Source organism: Heptranchias perlo, chromosome 11, assembly GCF_035084215.1.
Source record: "Heptranchias perlo isolate sHepPer1 chromosome 11, sHepPer1.hap1, whole genome shotgun sequence".
Lineage (NCBI taxonomy): Eukaryota > Metazoa > Chordata > Chondrichthyes > Hexanchiformes > Hexanchidae > Heptranchias > Heptranchias perlo.
In genome coordinates, this window is record NC_090335.1 from 29,451,288 (window position 1) to 29,464,839 (window position 13,552).

At 50.0% G+C, this 13,552-nt stretch overlaps 1 protein-coding gene across 1 annotated transcript in view; it reads left to right on the plus strand.

Annotated features, from left to right (window-relative positions):
* Positions 1-13,552, plus strand: part of LOC137327209 (cilia- and flagella-associated protein 47-like) — a 602,936-nt gene that overhangs the window by 70,583 nt on the left and 518,801 nt on the right. Inside the window, exons 12-13 of the mRNA XM_067992778.1 lie at positions 11,251-11,440; positions 12,577-12,630. Of these exons, the coding sequence (XP_067848879.1) occupies positions 11,251-11,440; positions 12,577-12,630 (244 nt within the window). The remainder of the gene's footprint in view (positions 1-11,250; positions 11,441-12,576; positions 12,631-13,552) is intronic.

The window sequence follows — 13,552 nt, forward strand, 5'->3', positions numbered from 1 at the left end:
GCCAAATGGCCTACTCCTGCTCTTAATTCGTATGTTCGTATGAAAAATGGCAGCGGAATAGGTGGTAAGTCCACCACCTCCATTTTAACTCTGCTACCGCCCTGCTTCCACTGGGCGGACAGGGTTAAAATCGCCCCCTATTTGGGAATGGACTCTCAAATAGAGTACTGGTGGTGAAAATTCTGGAATCATTTTAGAACTAATTAGATACAGCAATGGGGGACTTTAAAGTCTGGATGAATGGGCCTTCCTCATTCATAATTAACTTGTGATCTTCTCAAGTGCTCCCTGCTACAACTTACTAACAGACCTCCCTGGAGTGGATATATTTAATCAAAGTCAGGATATCTGTGAATGTTCATAACTGCTGCCACTGCAGCAATTGAATAGAACACAGCCAGTTGCAAAGATATCTCATGACCGAGCATGTGGAGACAGAGGACCATCTCAATCCCAAGAGGCTCCCATTAAAAACCAACAGCTACATCACTTACTTCAGCCACTGGGAAAGCACTCAGAATGTTTGGCACCAGAGTGCACAAACATAAACTACCACCAAGGGAAAGCACACATTCATGAGCACTCCATAAGACCATAAGAGACAGGAGCAGGAGGAGGCCATTCAGCCCCTCGAGCCTGTTCCGTCATTCAATGAGATCATGGCTGATCTGATTTTTACCTCAACTCCACTTTCCTGCCTTTTCCCCATATCCTTTGACTCCCTTGCTGATCAAAAATTTGTCGAACTCAGCCTTGAATGTATTCAATGACTTAGCCTCCTCAGCTTTTTGGGGTAAAGAATTCCAAAGATTCACAACCCTCTGGGAGAAGAAATTCCTCCTCATTTCCATCTTAAATGGGCGACCCCTTATTCTGAGACTATGCCCCCTTGTTTTAGATTCCCCCATGAAGGGTAACATCCTCTCATCATCTACCCTATCAAGTCCCCTTAAAATCTTGTATGTTTCAATAAGATCTCCTCTCATTCTTCTACACTCCAATGAGTATAAACCCAACCTGTTCAATCTTTCCTCATAAGACAACTCTTCCATACCCGGAATCAACCTAGTGAACCTTCTCTGAACTGCCTCCAATGCAAGTATGTCCTTCCTTAAATAAGGGTATCAGAACTGTATGCAGTACTCCAGGTATGGTCTCACCAGCACCCTGTACAGTTGTAGCATGACTTCCCTGCTTTTATACTCCATCCCCCTAGAAATAAAGGCCAATATTCCGTTTGCCTTCCGGATTACCTGCTGCACCTGTATGTTGACTTTTTGTGTTTCATGTACGAGGACACCCATATCCCTCTGTACCGCAGCATTTTGTAGTATTTCTCCATTCAAATAATATTTTGCTTTTTTATTTTTCCTCCCAAAGTGGATGACTTCACATTTTCCCACATTATATTCCATCTGCCAAATTTTTGCCCATTCGCTCAACCTGTCAATATCCCTTTGCAGACACTTTGGGCCCGATTTTAGCACCCGCTCTCGGATGCGTTCTCGGCGGGGGGGCCTCGAAAATCGGCAAAAGGACGACCCCGACTGGATCCCGCCTCGATCCCGCCCACTTCCGGGTTCCGCGCCAGCGTGCGCGCGCAGACCTCGCACGTGGGAATCCCGCAGGCACTTAAAGCCAGCGATGTTCCACTTGAGAGTATTTATGTAGCTATTTCAGGTCATTAACTGACCTGATTGAGCTGTTTTTTTACCAAGTGTGGGATTTTACGTTGAACTGAGACTGTTTCCCATACTGGGGGAAACACTCTCACTCCCAACGGACGTGTTGCAGCCAGCAGCCTGTGGCAGCTGCCAAGGTGCATTCCACAGGTTGGGGGGGGGGGGGAGAGCCTTCACCAACGCAGGAGGACACTCCGTAACATTGGGCAACGCTTGCCCTCCACCACCCTCCTCCAAGCAAGAAGATTCACCGGCGTGGAACCGCAACCCCTGTGCGAGGACACACTTTTCTACCGTGCACAACCCCTCAGACCGACACCTGCCAGATCGGTGCTGCGTTGACATCCTCGGAGGATGAACAGCATGACCAGCCTCGCAGTCCACGCCGTCCGCCTCAGAGACGTGGATCCCCACAACACGGTGCTGTGGCACATCCACCTGCACAGCAGGATGGAGGGCAACCGCAGAGAGAGATGCATCGCAGGAGGCACTACCCTCCGCAAAGGGTCTACAGACCGAGGCTCAGCTTCATGGACCTCTCTGAGCAGCAGTGCATACGTAGGCTCAGAGTCACTCGCCAGGTAGTCGCCGACATCTGCAGCCTCCTTAATGACGAGCTGCTCCCGGATGGAGCAAGCAGCATCATCTTACCCGTCGCCGTCAAAGTCACCACTGCCCTCAACTTCTTCGCCTCCGGATCCTTCCAGGGTGCCACGGGGGACATCACCGGGGTCTCTGTCGTCTGCACACAAGTGCATAAGGCAGGTCACCGATGGGTTGTTCCGCAGGGCCTCGAACTACATCAACTTCGCCATGGATGAGCGCAGCCAGACGGAGAGGGCGTTTGGATTCCATGATGTGGCTGGCTTCCCACGGGTGCAGGGTATAATCGATTGCACCCACATAGCAATACGGGCACCTCCACATGAGCCAGGGCTGTTCATCAACAGGAAGGGATATCACTCCATGAACGCCCAGCTCATTTGTGACCACCGCCAGAGATTCCTACACGTGTGCGCCAGATACCCTGGCAGCTGCCACAATGCCTTCATCCTTGGAGTCCACCGTCCCGCTCCTATTCCACGCACCCAACACCGGCAACGGCTGGCTCCTCGGCGACAAGGGATATCCCCTGCACACGTGGCTTATGACACCTCTGAGGAACCCCATTACCGAGCATCGATATAATGACAGCCACATTGCTACCAGGTCTACAATTGAGCAGGCTATAGGGCTGCTCAAGATGCGCTTCAGGTGCCTTGATCGTTCCGGGGGAGCGCTCCAATACACGCCACTCAGAGTGGGACGAATTATAGTTGTCTGCTGTGCCCTGCACAACATGGCACAACAAAGAGGGGTGCCGCTGGAGGAGGCCCCATGCACACCCGCCACCTACATTGAGGACGACGATGAGGAGGAGGAGGAGTACGAGCGAGAGGAGGAGGAACGACCCATGGGCTGAACACCGGCTCACCTGCGTGCTCGTCAGGCCAGGGAGGCACTCATATGCCAACGGTTCTCCTAACATCACACTGTGTGAGGCGTTCACATATCATAACGTGCACAGACAAGGGTCCATACAGGCTCCCTCCACAGAAGAGTGGTGCCTGTACACCTGCACCCACTGCATTATGCCCAATGGGTGGGACCGGGTGTTCGTCGTCATGATGAGGCGCACGGAAGGGACCTATTGCACAAGCCGCAGAATAATGGATAAGAGGTGGCAGCATTGGTGAGAAAAATTGAGTTTATTGTGTGGTGCTAATCAAGGACTAGAAATAAAAAGATAACAAATCGTCAAACACCCTGGTGCAATCCCTGTGTGTTCACAGAACCTTGGGTTTTCTTTTTCTGGAACCCCTACGTGGTGCTACCCCTGTGGCTCCAGCAGAGGTGGTGGCAGGTTGCTCCTGTTCATGCCCTGACCGGGTAGATGCTTTGGGCCGACGCCCCCTGGGTTTCGGTGCCCATGAGGGCACCTCCACAGACTGCTCCTCCTGCACCTGTGCAGGGGCAGACTCGGCCACCTGGAGAGGAGGGACTATTGCGGGCACTGGTTGAGAGGGGGGCAACGGGTGAGACGTGGGGGCACCTTGAGTAGCGTCCACACTTCCATGTCCCCGTTCACCATCTTCCCTCTCATGGCCTAGGCCCACATCACCCCTTCCACCCTGCTGGACGGCAGTTTGGATGACGTGTGTGAGACCTTGCAAGGCCACCTCCAATGTATCTGTCAACCTGTTTATGGCGGCAGAATGTTGCTCACCCTGAATCCGAACAGCCGTTGTGAGGGCCTGGATGGACTCATTGTTGAGCTGTGCGTGACGCTCGAGGGAGGCTAGCCTGTCCTCCACCGCAGATGTTCCCACACCTACCCGCGACACTATCTCAGAGATGCCTTCACGTCCCTGTGACACTATCTCGGCGATACCCTCCTGCACCTGTGCCACCATTCCCCTCATGCAGGAGTTGGACTCCTCCATCCTCCTTGCGATTGTGGAGAGTGCGCGTGGCACCTCTCCCAGTACCTCGGCAATGTGCTAGTGCCCCTCGACGACTCTCCTTTTGACTGGTGGCCCACTGGGTTCAGCGTCTGGGTCCGGCTGAGCAGAGCCTGGAGAAGAGTGCTTCCACCGATGCGGACCCTCCGCGGCTGACCCTGCCACCAGGGTCTGCTCATGCTCACGTGTGTGCGCTGACTCACCATGTGCAATCCCAACTAACTGAGGGGGGGGACCCACCGAGGTGTGTGTATCTGCGCTGGTGCATGCTTGGCTCATGTGTGACGATGCACCCTCAGAGATCGGCATGTCCTCTGAGGAATCGCCCTCAACGGATACGGCGCTCACAGACGGCCCTGCAAGAGAACAGAGGGCAATATCAGGCATGTGACCAAATGTGGCGGTGCGGCATATGCCATGTGATGCTAAGATCATTCGCGATCATGAGTGCCGAGTGTCAGCTTTCCCTTACCGGCCGTTTCGCCAGACCCAGCCTCGCCATCCGCCACGGACAGGCAATGTAGCGTGTGGCTGATCTCCAACGCCTCCACCTCGGCATCTGTCAGAGCCACCTCGTGTGGCGGGCCCCCTCCGGTGCGGGCCCTTTCCCGGGCGTTCTTGCAACTCTTCTCCTGTGAGGGCAAAACACAAAAACGTTATTGAGTGATGATTGCATTGTGAGACGCTTCAAGCATTGGTGTGAGTGGGTTGAGCGTGTGGCAGATGGATGGGAGGATGCGTGTGCCACATGGCCATCCCATTGTATGGGCATTGGGGTGTGTGGTAGTGGTCGAGTGGGGACAGGGACAGTGGGTACGTGCAGGCACGGTGAGGATGATAGTTGGGTGGCTGTGAGGATTGGTGCGGGAGCGCTGTGCTGTCAGTGGAGATGGGGTTGTGAGGTATTTGAGGTGATGTGGAAGACGGAGTGAGGCAGAGTGCGTTAGTGTACTCACTTTCCTGGACCTGGTGAGGTCATTGAATCTCTTCTGACACTGCATCCAAGTTCGGGTGGTGTTGCCCCTGCTGGTGACCGCCGACGCCACCTCCTCCCATGCCTTCTTGGTGGCGGAGCCAGGGCACCTCCTTCCATCACTCGGGAACAGCGTCTCCCTCCTCATCCGGACCCCGTCCAGCAGCACCTGGAGGGCGTGGTCCGTAAATCGGGGAGCAGCCTTACCCTGCCTTCCTCCATGTTGCCTGGACTCTTGGTTGTGGCTGGAGGGGCTTTGGTGGACTGCCCCTTTAAATAGAGCTCCACCATCGCTCAGACGTCACTGCGCATGCGCAGTCTGTCGGCGCGCAGCTGAGAAGCGGAGAACCCGTAACTGCCGGCTAATTGCCTCAATTATCCCGCGATCGCGCGCGCAACGCACTCAATTCGGACGGCGCGTTTTTCACGCGCCCGAATGACCACCCGCCGAGAACCCGCACCCCTGGTAAAATCGGGCCTTTTGTGTCCTCATCGCAACTTGCTTTTCCACCTATCTTTGTATCATCAGCAAATTTGGCCACAAGACACTCTGTTCCTTCATCCAAGTCATTGATATCTATTGTAAATAATTGAGGCCCCAGCACTGAGCCCTGCGGCATCCCACTAGTTACAGATTGCCATTTTGAAAATGACCCTTTTATCCTGACTCTTTGTTTTCTGTTAGTTAGCCAATCCTCTATCCATGCAAGCGCTCCCTCCACTCGGAGGGTAATAAATTAGATTGCAAATTATTTCAGCTGTTTCTAAGAGTCTTCTTGGGATGGTGTCATAAAAGATTTTAGCAAATAAAAGAAATAAGCAGTGGTGAGGTCCCCAGGTTTCACTCATCCCTTTACTGGCTGCTCCTCTCATGACGCCGCTCCCACTTACCACGTCGCTGCTGTTCCCAGCTGTTCAGAAAATATTGGTCCCCATGCCCACCCCATTCACCAGTCTCCTTCTCTCCCCTCTCCCCGTTCAAGTCCCAATCTCCCCCGACCCCCACTACCACCCCACCCGGATTCCTGACTCCTGAGCCCCCTGATTCCTGAGAACCCCCCCGACTCTTGAAGCCACCTTAACTCTTGAGACCCCCTGACTCCCAAGGTCCCCGATTTCAGATTGCCGAGGTCCTGATTGTTCCCGGCACACCAGCCGGTCATCGAGCAAGGTGACTCAACCAGGTTGGTAGAGCACTGCATGGAGCCCTGGGGTGTCGGCAGAATGAAAGAGGTCTCCTGGCATGTGGGGATACTTGGAGGGGGTGCTATATGCAGCAGTGGTACAGTGGACTGAGAGTGGCACTGGGATGACATCGGTGAAATGTGGGAGCATTGGGGAAGAGTGGATGCTGGGTATGAGGATTCGGACTTAGATCGTGGGAATGGGATTGATGGCAATAGTGGGAGGGAGAATGTGGAGTGCCAATAAAGGTTTTCTCAGGGTTGGTCTGGCAGCTGGGGGAGAAATCATCAGTGTTGAGGGGATGGCTTGAGTGGCAAAAGGTAGTAGGAAGGTACAGTTGTTTATGGTGAGGATTTGATGGAGAATTAATGCCTTGCACTCCCTAGAAGTACAACCAAATGTTTTCCCAGCAATGACCTGGAGAAACTTGAGGGGCTAGAAATTGGGCCGTGTAGCACCCGTTGTTTCGGCGCTACGCGGCCTCCCGAAGTTCCAAAATGGTGTCCGGAATATGTGTTCATGCTTCTAGCGTTACTTGCGCCCTACGCCATCTTGGTAAAGGGTTTCGCACGGATAAGGAATGCCGGCAGCATGCAAAGTAGGGAGAATATGTGTTAGATCAGTGTGCAACGCTGATTTAAAGTGTTAGACACCATTTTGGCACTTAACGCTCCACTCAACGCATTGTCTTTACCACAAACACCTGAACATGTCTTAGACGGCCTGGAGGACCCCCCCACCCCACCTACCACCAGCGCTATTTAAAGTGATCATGCAGGTGTTGTAGGTTAGTTGCTGGATTATTGCTTCTGGCTGCTGGTAGACTAGGATGTGTTAGTTGAAGCTTAGAGAGTTACTATAGTATATTTGAGAGTGGTTTGGCAGGTACTGCCTTACGTTTGGTGTAATTTACAACAGTGTTTAAACAAGATTTCTGGCAACCATGGATGGTTTGCTAGGGCTCTCGCTGGGCAAGGAACACAACTGGGAACATGCAGAGAGGTCACGCAGAGCAGGTCAAGCTGCGAGGAGAGGGAGGAAGAGGAGGAGGAGGAGGCGACGGTGACACAGGGCACTGAGCAGGATGCCATCTCCCATGAGGGCATTCAGGGAATACCACTCTTACCTCTATATGAGCGAGGATCAGTCCATCCGATGGCTGAGGTTCACCAAAGAGGTTATGATGGATATCTATCACCTTTTGCAGCCACAACTACAGCTTCAGCGAAGGGCAAGGACAGCATTGCCTGTGGCTGTGAAGGTAACCTTGGCGCTGAACTTCTATGGCTCTGGATCCTTTCAGGCCTCTGCTGGTGAGCTGTGCAACACCTCACAGAGTACAGTGCACTGCTGCATAAGGGAGGTCACGGAGGCACATGGAGATCATAGGCGTCCCAAAGCAACTGTTCTGTTGGAACCCTGCAGTGCTCATTGAGCGGTTGGCAAGATTCATCATTGTATGCTGCATGCTGCACAACCTTGCCATTATGAGGGAACAGCCCTTGCCAACGATTATCTGGCAAGACCCTAAGCCTGAGGGGGAGGAAGAGCTGGAGGAGACAGAGGGGGAAGTGGAGGAAGCTGCAAGGCGGCAATAAGGAACACAGGCCCTGTCTGCCAGGGCTCTGCGGCTGATGTGATCTGTGGGCGATATCAATAACATGAATGACATCTCCCAGGTCACCAACGGTCCTACACTCCCCACCTGTCCTCTCCCACATGACCAGCAAATCGCACATTGCTCCCTCCCTCAGCTCATCACAGAAATAAAAACCACCACCAAATGCAAATTCAAATTCATATTTATAAATTAACGTAGGGAATTAGGGGTTATGGGGAGCGGGCAGGAAATTGGACATGAATTTAAATTTGAGATTAGGATCAGATCAGCCATGATCGTATTGAATGGCGGAGCAGGCTCGAGGGGCCGATTGGCCTACTCCTGCTCCTATTTCTTATGTTCTTAAACAAAATGAGACTATTCACCCTTGTGCATTCCCTTAGTGCCTGTTGTTCGTGTGCCTTTACCTTTCTTATTGTTCCTACGAGGTGCATCTCCATTGGCTGGAGCATGGCTGGTGGAAGGCTGCTGACCTTCAATGGAGGAGCGTGCAGATAGCCTTGGAGGACGACCTTTAGCAGCTCTGGGCCGGGAGGGCCAGGCTTCAGACTGCATCATCTTGGCATAGGTTGCAGTAGTCTGGCCTGGCTGGCTGAAAGGCAACTGCAAGGGCACTGGAGGAGTGGCAGGGGTGGGAGCAGGAATGCTGTCATCCGGACAGAGGACAGCAGGTTCGACTGTCATGGCACCACTGCTACTCGCACAGGGCAGCGCCTCAGCACTCCTGGTGATCAGCTGGAGAACGGATTGCTGGAGTGCTGTGATGCCCCGGAAGTCCCATTTCACAGTGGTATCCAGATCCATGATAGCAGCAGTCTGCGCTTCCATTGCAGCAGTCTGAGTTTCAAAGAAGCTTGCAGACCTTTGATGACATTGGTTTGTGCTGCAATGGCAGCTGTTTGTGCTGCAGTCGAAGCCACGACATTCGCCATCAGACATTGCATCATGGTGGGTTCCTCAGATGTGCTGATGGAGGTGACCATTCGTTCCATGTGGGTAAGGATGGGCTCCAAGCTCTGCGCAAAGCCCTGTGACAAGTTCGAGGTGTATTCCTCCATGCCCCTTGACATTGTGCGCAGGCTTTCTGGCAGGCTTTCCAGTGCACCAAGCATTTGGTGGTGTACGCCCATCAGCGTCTTCTGTAGCCTGGCCCATAGAAGTCATCTGACCTCTCGGCAACAGAACCATTGTGCGACCTTAGCCTCTGGCGAGCTGGCACCTGTGGTACCTGTTCCCCCACCCCATCTCCTGCGCACTTGTGCTCGGCATCTTACCATGTGCAGATCCCTCCCCTAACCTAGCCTCTAAAGGACGCGCAGTGTCAGTATCTGAGCTGGTGGATGCGAGTATCAGATCAAGTGACGGTGCAACTTCAGTGTCCCCATCCCCTGTTGAAAGGGGAAAAGAGAGCAAACATTGAAGGAGGAAGCAGCATCAGTTCAGAGAGGGGTTTATGTTATGGAGGTATTTGGAAGGGTTTTAGATCTGAGTACAGGGGCTGCAATTTTGGGACTTGATGGAACTCATGCAAATTAATGCCGGATTACCCTCTGAGCATCTACCATCTGCCTTTGCTCCTGACAGCTGCAGCTGAACCCTTATTGCTATTAACATCATGAATGAAAGTTTTTTCTTAAAACCTTCTGCCTTCCACCCCCAATGCCGAAATGTTTATAGTTGCCAGGTTGCTGACTCCAGCTCTTGATGCTGCCTGCCACCACTGCTGGATAATCTTCTTGGCTTTAGTTGCAGTTTCTTTTTGAAATGCTGAGCTTTTGCCTCTAGTCCCCAGTCCATAATTTTTGTGGGTGCATGGGGCAATGCCTCACATCAGCAGCTGGAGGCAGCGACCTGGCTTACACTTTAATACATGTACCTTTGGTTCCTGTTAGAAATTTTAGTATTGTTTCTTTATACCTGGGATTCTTCATGTTGCCTCTATGTTGGGAACAGCTTTATGCTCTTAATTCAACGACCTCTGCACAAGATAATTGAAGAAATAATAGAATATTTTAGAGCATTATTGTCATGAAATTTTTTTAATGAATAGGATCAAGTAACAGGACAATGGGATTTCTCTGGGAAAGTGAGGTGGAATTTTTCATATGGACTTCAAAAACATGTGTAATTTACATTTATGTCCTGCAATTAACCCTTATTGTGATACATTTATGTTACATTTATGTTACCATATTGTAAGGGGTTTCTTTTTTTACTGTTTCTCGGGCTTATAATAGGTCAGCCAGTTATGTTTTCCTGAGCTGCCCTGCCCGCAGTGCGGTTGCGAATCGCTTCCCCCTTCCTGATTCTGAGCTGAGGACTTATCGAGTGGTAACAAAGACAGACAAACAGACCAGTGGATTGGTACAAGGAAAACCAATGTTTATTAATAAGAAAACTAAAACTACAAAGTAAACAGTATAATACAGAAGATAAAAAGAAATCGCTATGGATGTAATACAGTCTTACGCTTAACGGGTTGGAAGAAACGGACACATCGAGGGAAAATTCTAAAATCACAAGTTTAGCAATATCCCCTTTAACCCCCACCCTTACACTTATGCTAGGTTGTCTTGTGGCGGCCAGAAAATTAATGCTCACCGGTGAAACAGATGAAAAGGCCTGGCCTCTGATGCCCTGCTGCTGCCGTCGACATGTGGTTGCGAGGTTTACTGAATGGCCTTCCTTCTTAGTTGCTAGCAGACAGACAGGACAGGGCCAAGAGGCGAAGAGAGAAGAGGAAGAGAGAGATACTGGGCAGCCCCAGTTATACCCTCTTGGTAACAGGTTTTTTTCATACCTCATCAGCTTGCTTCATTGTTTGATTTAAGCACGAAACGTAAGACAAAGGACCTAATTTCTGGCCCATTTACATAATGGCCGTTTCCTGTATCGATCTGTTCGCTAACTGCTTTACCATTGTTCCGAATGTACCTTGATGGTTCACCTTTTGTCCTGCGATCACTTCCTGCTCGAATTTTGATGTGTTGGCCAGCCATGTTGATAGCTTGCCTCAGGGCTAGAATGCAGCTGCATTGTTTAAAGAAACCTGTCTGAAACACGAAGCCTGCCGAGTTGTTGAGAATGCAATTTCAAATCTGCCGGTCCTCGGCCATGTGTCTGACTGCAGCCATTTTGAGAGACATTGGATTTTTTAAAACAGTCACACCAGGGTTTCTTTAATAACTCCAATAAATCTTCGGGGTGGGGGGAACATGTGAAATTTTGCGAATCCCTTCAATATATACGATATAATTATTATAAATTGTATTCATTCTATATCTTTAGAGAGTTTGAAAAGTATAACAATGCAATAGATATCGGTATGAGACCAGCAGAAGGACTGCGCTCTCCGAAACTTTCAGTCAAAGAGATAATTCAAGAGAAGTGGCCACCAAAAGTGACTACATGTTCTACGGTCCAACTTATTAGAACACATAAGCCTAGAGACAGAGAGGTCGATTCAACTGCAAGACCGGTAAGTTAGTTCCAGAAAAGCTCCACTTGAATAAGGTACAAGGATGTAGCAGTAATGTTATAATTAGAAATAAAAACAGAAAATGCTGGAAAACACTCAGCAGGTCAGGCAGCATCTGCAGAGAGAGAAACAGAGTTAACGTTGCAAGTCAATGACCTTTCATCAGAACTGGAATTGAAACAAAAACTCTGTTTCTCTCCTCAGTTCTGATGGAAGATGATCAATCTGAAACATTAATTCTGTGGGGGGAATTTTAAACCCCAAGGACGAATGGTTTGGGGAGGATAGGCGAAAAGTTTTTAAATTTTTCAAACCTGACCTCAAACCACCTTCTTCTGGTTTTAACAGAGGCACGTCTCTCAGGAGGCGGGTCAGTCAGTAAAATCTTTTAAGGAGGCTGCGGCCTCCATTTTACCTAAATTTTAATTTTTCACCCATGGAGGTCGGGTTTCCCCGGCCGCAAAAATCCCAGCAGGTAAAAGGAGGCAAGGTGGACCGGATCCATGAGATAAGTGCATTTACATCACTACTTGTGGGCCAGGAGGAGCAGGAGTGCTTCCCTCGGCCCCCCAAGCTAACCTCTTTACACACCCCACGATCGGACCCCGCAATGTCCGACTCCCCTCACACCCCCCACAATTTGTAACTGCTCACTACCTCCCCCGCGATGTCCGACCCTCCCCCATGATGTCCGATTTCCATCGCAATCGGCCCCCAACTCATCCCCCAAACTCGGACTTATCTTCCACCTGCTCCCCGGCTGCTTTCCCGCTTGACAGGCAGCCAGCTTGTCAATCATGCTGGCTATTGGGCGGGAAACTTAAAAAAAAAATTTAAAATAGGTCCTGTTGCTAAATTCGGCAGGACCACTCATACCCACTCCCGGTTCTCTTCTGGCTCCAAGTTAATATTGGGGCCTGTCCACAGTTGCTGCCTGACCTGCTGAGTATTTTCCAGCATTTTCTGTTTTATATCAATTTTCCAGCATCTACAGTATTTTACTTATGTTATTATTAGAAATGCTGAATCATTTAGTGAAAGGTATCCTAACTTACTACTAATACTACATGTGCCTTTGTATCTTTTTCCTCCATTTTCTCATTAATTTTTTAATTCTCTCAATCTTCTCTCTCAAGGCATTGACATGTAGTGAGGAAGATTCCATGGGTACAAGTGACCATTCTTCAAGTGTGAGTTGCAACAGCAAGTGTCAGCAGGGTATTCTGGGGTTGGGTGGGGAGAGGTGGGGGGGGCAACAGAGATGAGCCTGCTCTTGTCCTAATCTTATATCCACTCACTGCACTTCCAGCAGGGTTTGCTGCATAACCTTCCGGGTAGGTTACCAACCCTCCAGGATGGGCCTGGAGTCTCCAGGAATTGGAGATTAATCTCCAGGACACTGCTGCGAGCAACCTGGGAGAAAAATCATTGGGGCATTTAAAAAAAATTCTTTGAACACTTTCGCTTATTAGTTATAAAAATATTGGAGATGGGGAAAAAAGGCTGTTTGACTGAGAGTTCAGAATCATCCAATTGGGTAACCAAGAACCTGTTTGTTTCCCAATTGGTGTGGGAAGGTGGCGCACCATGAGGATGGATGTGTTGGGTGACCAATGGTGGGAGCCAGAGGGTGGGGTGGTTGCAGGCAGGAGGTCTTGTGATGAAACCTCCAGGAATATGTCCAACCAGAGTTGACAACCCTACTTCAGGTGCAGGAATTGATTCTGTGGCCAATTTGAGTGCTGCTAATACTGTTCAGCTGAAATCTGCTAACTCAGCCCAGATAAACAATGGAACCTGGGACCTACTGGTCTATGGCTCAGCTACTCAATGACTTAACCAGTTGAACCCTTTTTATTTTTCTGAATGTAAAGAAAAAATTAAATTGAAGAACTTGGAGATTCTCTAAAAGTGCCTCATTGAAATACTGATTCTTGGGAAATGCCCCTTAGTTAAATTACAACAAAGAATGGCAAAACAACAGAAAATGTTTGTTACCATTACAGTGATTTCTAACTTTCAAATATGTCATTCATTTTTGGATTCTATACATGTGATATAATGCTTATTTTATTCCTTCATTTGACAATTGTTCCTCAAATGGAGGATATT